We start from the raw sequence: 10,053 nt of genomic DNA, 5'->3' as shown, positions 1-10,053 counted from the left end.
ATAAGATAACTTTTTTTTTTTTTTTTTTTTTTTTTTTTTTTTTTTTTTTTTTTTTTGGCTTTTCCACCAACCATTTATACCTAACTAAGAAAAACATCACTGCATTCACCCCTCCAGGAAAAACCTTTTCGCGTTAACAGGGATTATTCTTTTTTTTTTTTTTTTTTTTTTATTTATCTTTTTTTGCATTATGTACAATAAGTATGATTAAACAATGAATGAGGATTTAAAATTAGGATCCATTATATGGCCAAACTTTACATCCCCTTTTAGTATTTCATGTTACGCAATCAGTGAGAGTTGTACCGTTCTATCTGTTGGTAGTTATGAGGGAAGCATTATTTTGTTTAAAGTGGATCAGAATGAGAATGGTACCAATAATGACATTACTTCGAAGTTTGACAAGGCTGACAAGATTGACAAGTTTGATAAGTTTGAGATAACTGCAAACACTGATAACATCAGTAGAGGTGGTGTAAGTTGTGAAAGTGCTAGCTTTCCAGGTTCTAATGAAACAATCGGAACGTGCAGAAACAATGAAGGAATGACACATGTCCCCACTGATGGAATACACAAAGATGAGTTTAAAAAAAATTTAGGATATAATGGCCTTATCAGTGTTCAGAATATACGTCAGGGGAATAAGGATGGGAGTAATAAAACCTTGATGAGTAACAAATGTGTTGGTAGAAATGACATGGATGAAATGGATAATCTGAGAAACACGAATGAAGAAGATAAACATGTTGAGAAGGAGACAGGCAAAAAAAAACAGATCAATGTTGATGGAACCAGTGCATATTATTACTGTCAGAGGAACGGCAGCCCGAGGAGGAGCAGCTCAAGAAGGAACAACCCGAGGAATAACCCGAGGAATAACCCGAGGAATAACCCATCTAATCGAATAAACCTTCTTCCATACTGTGTGTTGTTAAACAACAACAACAACACATGCAATAACAGCATCGTGCAGTTATGTTTTGGATTGTCATGTTCATCTCTGATCGAATGCATATCAAAAGAAATTTTAATTTCACTTCATTTAGATAACTCCATATGTTTCTGGTCCCTGGATGAGGGAAGATGTTTTCGCGTTGTAAAAAATTTCGATTTTTTTATTTACAATTTAAGGATTTTACCAGACAGGAGATTTTTACTTTTGTGTGGTGATAAGAAAGTTCTACTAATGGATCTGTGGGGTAATAAAAGCAAAGAGATAATTGCTCATTTGATTTTAGATAATTATATAAAAAGAAAGAATCATAAAGATGATGATGATGATGCTGATGTAGATAGTGAAAAAAATGGATATATAAATGGAATTTCTACTGGGATTCTAAGTTCAAACCAAAGTAATACAATTAATTGTGTTTCTTCTAATCAGAATTACTTCATTGGAGATTCTCATGATAGACATCATTCATCTTCTTCAAGTTCGGAAAATTGGAATGAAATGAAGTTTATGCATAGAAGGAATGGTATTATAGATGATACAGCAGGTTGGGGAAGCGAAAGAAAAAATTTTATAAATATAGCAGAAAAAGAGAGTGAACTAGTGGAGGGAGATGCGTTGGAAAGGCAAGAAAAAGAAGCAGCTGATATAAAAAGTTTTTTTAAAAAAACCTACACAAGAGGGATAAGTACAAATTTTCACAGTACTAGTGATAGTTGTGGTACTAGCGGTGCTAGCATTGATAGTGGAGGCAATAGTTCCCATAGTAACAGTAAAGCAAAAGATGGTATTAACAAACGAGGGTGGAATAATTATGCATTACATAAAGAAGATGACAATTTTGGAGAAAAGAAGAGAGAAAAGCTTAAGAAGAAAAGGAGTACTAGTTTGGATCAGGTAAGAATTTGCTGCATTGCAACAGGACAAGTTCCATATCTAAAAGAAGGTAATCAACGATCCCTCATTCAATGCTTTAAAATATTGAAGAAAAAATTATACAGCACATATGAGAAAAAGGAAAGCTCCCAAAAAGTGTTACTACAGAATAACAATGTAGATATGAATGGTAATAACTCTGTATCATATCAAAATGAAGAATATATGAAAATGAAACAAGAGGAAGTAAATAAGAAACTAAATAATTTATTTAACTGTCCTGTAATTATTGTTGCTTCGTTAAGTAATGGTGATATTATTTGTTGGGATTTGACAGATTTTTTAAATTTTTACAAAGGGAAATGCAGATTTGTCATAAGAATAGAAAAAACAGAACTTGATTTATACAATGAAATTGTAAATGAAATTACTGAAAATTGTATAATGGATGAATTATTAAAAAGAAAAATAATACAAACATCACATGACGTGAATATAAAATCTAATGAAAGATCTTTGAAAAATGAACCTATTTTTGAAGAACATAATGGATTGTATACTATTGAACCCAATTTGATTTCTAATTTGACACCATCGGAAAATTTTTTAGAAATAGCTACTAATGGAAATTCAAGTCACATAGGAGTTATAGATAGCTATATTATCATTCTTCAGAAAACACGATTAATTATATATGAAAAGAAGGATTGTTCTTCTCATTTTATTCCACTTATGGATTTGTTTTGTCCAGATTATCACCACAATTTGCATAAGAAGAAAAGGAAAAATCCGCATTGGGTTGGCATACAGATCGTGAGACGTCCTTTATTGAAATTTTCTGCAGGTTAACTTTTGAGCCATTTTTCGAATAACTATCTCTGTTTGAGCCATTTTTCGAATATCTATCTCTGTTTGAGCCGTTTTTCGAATATCTATCTCTGTTTGAGCCATTTTTCGAATATCTATCTCTGTTTGAGCCATTTTTCAAATATCTATCTCTGTTTGAGCCATTTTTCAAATATCTATCTCTGTTTGAGCCATTTTTCAAATAACTATCTCTGTTTTTTTTTTTTTTTTTTTTTTTTTTATTCCTCTTATGTATCCGTGTGTAAATGAGAAACTGGCCTTACAGCCCAGTTGATGACCCGACATATAGATGTACATGTTAATAAGATCACCCCATTGTGCATGTGCCGTTTTTATTTACAAAATACTTCAACATGTTTGCATGACTCATATTTCCTATGTTTGTAGGAACATGCAGAAACAATGGAGCAAAAAGTAAATCATTTAACATGATGCAGATGTTATCAAAGAATGTATGTGGATATGTAATTGCTTGGACTACGGAAGGTAATTTTTATAGTTATACATTACCACTAAAATTTTCTAGTTTGTTTTTATCTTTTCAATCAAATATAAAATCATTTTTTTTGATGAGGATTCGGAAGAAATATTTGGGTTCTAATAAAACTCCTATTCCAATAGTACTTTACAAGGAACGCATAAATAATAAAAATGGATTGATGGAAGATGGAGAAGTAAATAGAATAAGTAATCACAATGAATGTGGAAGTAATTATAACAATAGTAACAAATATGTGATAAAAATAAATGATAGTACAGAAATGTCTTCAAATTATTTGAAGAGTAATTTTTCTATGGAATCCCAGAAATCGAAAAATAATTCAAATGACAATTTTGTTAATTTTAAAACAATATGTAGTGAAAATTTAAATTCTTTAAAAAGTAACATGATATTTGAAAACACAAGAGTAAGTAAAGATAATCTGAACAAATCTGATTTAAATAAATATCCCAAAAGTAAGGAAGATTTATTATTCTTTTTTATCAACAGAAAATATGCCCATAGAGTAGTCCTCTATGAATGCTTGCACAATACATGGTTTAAGACAACCGAATTGGAAAAGGTATGGCTTCTTCCCAAGAAGAAAAAATTAATACAAGAAATTAATCAAATGAAAGAAAGAAATAGTGGTGTTATCATAACAGGAAGAGAAAATGAAAAAGGTAGATGTAGCAATAAAAACAGTAGAGAGTTTTATTGGGATCCATTTGAATGGCTAACTATGGAACATGTCATTTCCCCAAGTGTTCGTAGATGCAGTGATCTTCTTTCTGATATGCTTCATGAAAAAATACTAATGAGAAAGAGAAGTATACAAGATGATGAACATATGGAAAGAGGAAAAAATATTGTCACGTACGCAATGGCAGAACGGAATTTGAACATATACATTTTTATAAGTTTCAGGAATGGTCATGTAATATGTGTTCTAATTAATTCATTTGGAAAATTTCCTCGTTTTAAGTTATGGGATTCAAAAGAGGAACAATTAAAAGTATCTGGTCATAAATTTATTTATGAATTACCCATTCCAAATTGCTTGTTGAAGAAAAAAGTATTCATAACAGCCCTGTATCATGTGAAATGTTACTTATTGGGTGGATCGAGCAATGGAGACATTTTAATATGGAATATAGGAACTTTTAAATTAATAAAATTTATAAGGTCTTGCCATTTTAACTATGTTCGCAGTATTCATAGTGTTATCGAGGAGAGTGGTACGAGAAAAGAGAATATAACAGATGAATACAATCATCATAAGATGGAATCCATGTGGGTTCTAACATGTGATGCCAGTAATAGTTTAATTTTGATAAATTTGAACGAAAGCAATTGTGAAGAGAAGAAAATTTCAAATATATTTTGTAAAAATGATGGATATAAGATAGCTATTACAACAGATGATGAATCTATAGAAAAAAAAGAATTAGAGGATCGAAAAAGAAAAAGAAAAAAAAAAATTATTTTTCTAAATTATATGAGATCTTTTTTAAAAAGAAAGAACTTATATAAGAACAAAAATAAAGCAGAAGAAAATAAACAAAGCTTATTGCACATGTTAAAAATAAAGAAAGATTTAAAAATGAAGTTATTAAAAAATTCCTATTATCCTACATTCCCCAGTAATAATAAATCCATTCGTAATTCAAAAATGGACTATTTGAAATTAAAAAAAATGATACACAAAATAAAAAGGAAAGGAAATCAAGCAGATGTAAAAAATATAATTAATGTATGTCTCTATTGTTCTTTTAAAAAATTAGAAAAAAAAAATGAAATCAATTTTAAGTTAATAAATCACGTGTACATAAATACATTTTCTTCCTTGCTTTACATCACCTCGTTAAACAATTTCGTCTTCATATATAATTATAGAAACGGAAAATTTTTAAGATCTCTCTATGACTCAGACTTTGTATCCATGTCGGTCATTCCTACAGAGACATGTCACATGAAACTGGGAGTAAACCTTACTTCAGTTCACGTTTTAAATAAGATACGAAGGTGTGTAAGCTATGGAGGAATCGACACGAGAAATTGCACGAGAAGTGACATGTACAATGACAATAGTAGTGATATAAGCAACAAGTGTTATAACATGAAAAGGGCAGCAATCAATATAATCCCTCAAGGGAAAATAAAAAATGAGGAACATGGAGAAGAAATAAATCAATTGGCAAAAGGTGAAAATGAAATTATTGAAGAATGTTACTACTCTGCAAGAAAGAAGGAAAAGAATAAACATACAAAATTGACGAGAAGTATGAACGAAAAAAATTATAATAGCTATATTGTGAAGAGTACAATACCAGTTATAAGCTTCGTATTGTTTAGAGATAAGAATTTATCAAAAAAAGCTTTCCCTTTAACTAAATTTTTATTTCCTTTTTTTTTGCCTCCTAAATGTGTACATCTATGTAAAGAGGCATTTCCATTTCTTGTAAGTTTTCCATCGATCCCGTTTTCATTATGTATTCATGGTAAAGAATCAACCCTTTCAACTTTGATTCCCTTTTCAACACAAATATATTACTTTTCAAAAATGCATTCAATTAAACATGGTAGATATGAAGGAAATATGTACATTACCATTAGTGGTAAAAGGAGAGATGAACGCAAAATTCAAGAAAAAAAGAAAAAAGAAAAATTTATTTTGGATTCTTTACACTTAGATCAACCATATATATATAATGGAAAATTTAAAAAAAACATTTTTTTAAGTGATAAATATAAGAAGAAGTATATAATGCTGGGATTAAAAATGGGCAGTTTAAAGAGAAGATGTATTGATTTTATGCAATTTTCAGAATATAAAAATTTGCAAATGGATAGAGATGACCAATGTTGCCGTAGTGTAACCAATTTGGATGAACCTACATGTTTGAGAACAGACCCGAATTGTATACGGGGAGCAGATGGAAAAGGAAAGAAAACTGAGAATTTTATTAATCACACAGAGGGAGAAAAGAAAACTGAGAATTTTATTAATCACACAGAGGGAGAAAAGAAAACTGAGAATTTTATTAATCACCCAGAGGGAGAAAAGAAAACTGAGAGTTTTATTAATCACACAGAGGGAGAAGAAAAAACTACACAGACAAAGGTTAATGATGTTTTATCAAATTCCAGCTGTGTTTGGAATACCGTTGGAGTGTCTAAAATAAGGCTCAGGAACCGAACAAAGAGGAAAAAGTATCACATGCTACAGTATAACTATTACAAAGATTTAGGGGTTAGGAAGAGGAACAGCAGGGAGAGAATAGAAAGTTCGATACAATGGTTCTTGAAATATTCTGATGATGACAGTTCGAATTATTCTTCAGACAAATCCAGCATATATTTGTATGTCAAAAAAAGTTGTATTCAGCAGTATCCAGATGAGAAACGGGTTCAGGATATGCATGAACAACATCGTAATAGGAACTTTCGAAGAAAGAATGTACATAACAAAGTACACAGAGAGTTATGTAAAGAATCAAAATATAGATATTTTTTATTTGAAAATAATTCGATTGAAGTACACTGTAATAGCGTATATGTGAAAACATTGTACTGTTGCTTCTTACTCAGATTTTTAAACATGTGGTGCACTAGCAACAAGAGAGGGAGATACAACCAATTGGTTTTATTCAATTTAAAAAGATACATTATTGATAACCTTCCTGAAAGCTGTAGTGTGAATTTATTCCTGTTGAGTTACATATCTATGTATCCATATGACAAGAGTATAAGAATACAATTACAAAGGTTCATGTGTACAGTTATTGAAAATATAAATGATAAAACATTAGATAAGTATACAAAAACTGCAACTGAAATATTAAGAATAAATAATAAAAAGAAAAGAATTATTGAAAAAAATATAGATGAAATATCTTTATATGATACTACAGGGACATATGTTATTACTATTATAATTCCAAAAGTAGGATCTTTTTTCTTTTATCCGTTTATTTATGCAGATGAGATATGTCTAACTTTATTATTATTATTACTTTTAGTGAAACCTCAATATTTAAGAAGATCAAAAACTTTATACACCAATGCAAGTATGATAACTCTAATCGTTCATCATATATGTTATTACATATTTGTGGACACACAATATTTGATTGAGAAAAATAACAAATTTAACAAATTTAAACTATTTCATTTTATTCATCTACTGTCATTAAGCTTTTCTATTACGTGGGATTTTCATGTATTAATTCAGAGAGGTATTTTTACAAACAATATGAAAAATATTTCATATATTTCTTTCAATTTACATTTTAAAAAGGAGGACTTTAAATTGAATGAACGTATGATCAATGAGAACTATTTTAAAACATTGAAGGATTATTACATATTAACTAATTCTTTTGGAATCGGTGATTCGATATGTGATGCAACTGTTCCCTTTGCATGTGGTGCAATGCCTATTGCTGGAAGTGATAAAACGATACATAATTCTTTAGGTGAAATAAATTTGAAAAATTATTTAGACGATTTTATTGGTTATGGAGATAACAAAGGTAGTGAATTAGAATCCGAGAGAGAAGAAGAACAACTTTCTCTCAATTCCTATGAAAATGTTTTTTCAGAAATACACATTGAAGATAGAGGTGCATTACATGTAAAATCGAATGACATTTTGGGTTTCGGTTCAACGAGTATGGAACCATCATCACATATCATGGTTAGTAAAGATGAAGGAGAAATTCCTAGTGGGAACATCACTGAAGTTGTTAATGAGGTGAATCTATCAGAGTCATTTCAACCTGGTCAGATTATTAAAGATGGATTAGAAGTAAATTCACTCCTAAGGCAAATGTCTGTACCAGCAGTAGGAAGAGGGAAAAAAAGATACGGTAATGAATTGCAATATGTGACATATGAAGAAAATAAAATAATGCAAAATCAGATGAATAGGAGAAAATCACAAATAAATGAACATAACTATATAAGTATATGTCATTTTATATTAAATATATTCGACTTATACACCTTGTCTTTGAACAATATAAGTTTTCTTAAAATATTAATTAACACTGGAAGAATTGAACCATACTTGTTTTTGAAAACATTACATTATATAACGAATAATGTACAGAAGCGAGTATCATGCATGAATAAGATTCTATTTCTTTTAATTATTTTAATGAAAAATTATAAGTGTGTATTTTTATTGTATATGGATATTATTATTGATATTCTTTTAAATTCCCTGGATCCTTCGAATAATGTCAGAATTCTTTGCCTAAAATTATCCACGAGCTTAATTTATACCCTAGTTAAACAATATCCTATTTGTTGTTTTAATAAATTTACGCAACGATTAGCAGTAGCAAATAATATGAACAAGTGCATATATTTATATGATTTAAAGAATGCAAAAAAATTAAAAATATTTCAAGGACATAAGAAAAATGTCGATTGTATTAAGTTCAACACTACGGGAACTTGCTTGGCATCTTATTCTAAGTTAGATTTATCTTTCAAAATTTGGAATTGCACAAATGCAGGACTGTTTAGCGGATTCTTAAAAGTTCAATCCAAATGTGCCAGGGATATACAACTTTCCAGAATCAAGTTGAGCTATTTGTATTTATCCGACGATTATATAGATATTACATTTAAGAAGAAAAACGAATGGGCTTTGCGTCGAGAGGACAATACGGTCTATTTGATATACATCTAAGGGTTGAGGGGAAAGTTAATATGGGGTGTGAGACATTTTCTTAAGTGAGTGCATTATGAAGAGTACAATTTTTTATTATAGTACTCATTTAGTTCACATTTGTACTTGTTATGATAAGGTAGAAAAAGAAAGTAGCATTTGATATGTATCCCAATGGACGCGAAGAAATTATGCAAAATATTTATTTTATTCGGGGCTCTAATTTTTCACTTGTATTACATTGAATTTTGGTCTTCCAACAACTCAACCCCTTCCCCAACACATAACACACCTATCTTTGCGTATCTATCGATATATAATATCAATAGCTAAGGCTTGTCTGCTTCAGTGCTGGCACTTATATTTACATTACGTCTTAAAACTTCATGTGATGTTTTAATTTAGCTGTCTGTTCGTAGCTTGTTTAAATTTGTGGCATTTATATATGTATGTGATTTTTTTTTCCTTTTTCCATTTTTATTGATTTTTTTTTTTTTTTTTTTTTTTTTTTTTATCACTAGCTAAGTGTCTATACGTGAAAGATATGTATGACATGTACATATAATATGCACACTCGTGTGTGGATTTTTTTTTTTTTTTTTTTTTTTTTTGTTATATAATTTCAAGTTGTATTCCCCATTTTGAACATATCAGATTTTCTAATATATTTTTTTGCATTCATTTATTCACCACATTTTACTTTATTTACTGTATTTTTTCCCCCATCAGTTAATCTCCTTTATCATTACAATTTTTAACGGTGAACAGTGTAGTGTTTTTTTTTTTTTCTGAATGTTCAGAACATTTTTCAACACTTTTAATTTTTTTTTTTTTTTTCTTTTTTACAAAATGTTATTATTAAGCTAGTCGATGGATGAAACAAATATGGACAAGGTTGAAAAGTTAATAACACGAAAAGTTTTGTTATGGTAAGATTGTTTTTAAAATGCCTATTAGAGAGTTTTTCCACATTATGTTTATGTTTGTACTTTTTTGTTGTGTGTACATTTATTTTAAGCACATTTTATCAGAATTCAATGGATCATTTGTTTATTCTACTTTTTTGTTTTTTAAAAAAATTTAGATTTGGTCTCCTATTCTGTGCAATAAAAAAAATGAAAATAAGGGAGAAAATATTTTATTATTTTATTTTTTTAAAACATGTCTTTTATTGTTATAATTTTTGAAAACAGTAAC

At 29.3% G+C, this 10,053-nt stretch overlaps 1 protein-coding gene across 1 annotated transcript; it reads left to right on the top strand.

The window, feature by feature from the left end:
• Positions 1–214: 214 nt before the first annotated feature.
• Positions 215–8,877, top strand: PGO_080290 (hypothetical protein, conserved; the record flags this gene model as incomplete). Its single annotated transcript, XM_028687253.1, has 2 exons — positions 215–2,648; positions 3,083–8,877. 2 exons carry the CDS (start codon positions 215–217, stop codon positions 8,875–8,877), a joined length of 8,229 nt encoding a protein of 2,742 aa, XP_028543054.1.
• Between the last annotated feature and the right edge of the window lie 1,176 nt (positions 8,878–10,053).

Source organism: Plasmodium gonderi (genome assembly GCF_002157705.1).
Source record: "Plasmodium gonderi DNA, contig: Chr08, whole genome shotgun sequence".
NCBI classification, from domain to species: domain Eukaryota; phylum Apicomplexa; class Aconoidasida; order Haemosporida; family Plasmodiidae; genus Plasmodium; species Plasmodium gonderi.
This window is presented reverse-complemented; position numbering and strand designations above follow the sequence as displayed.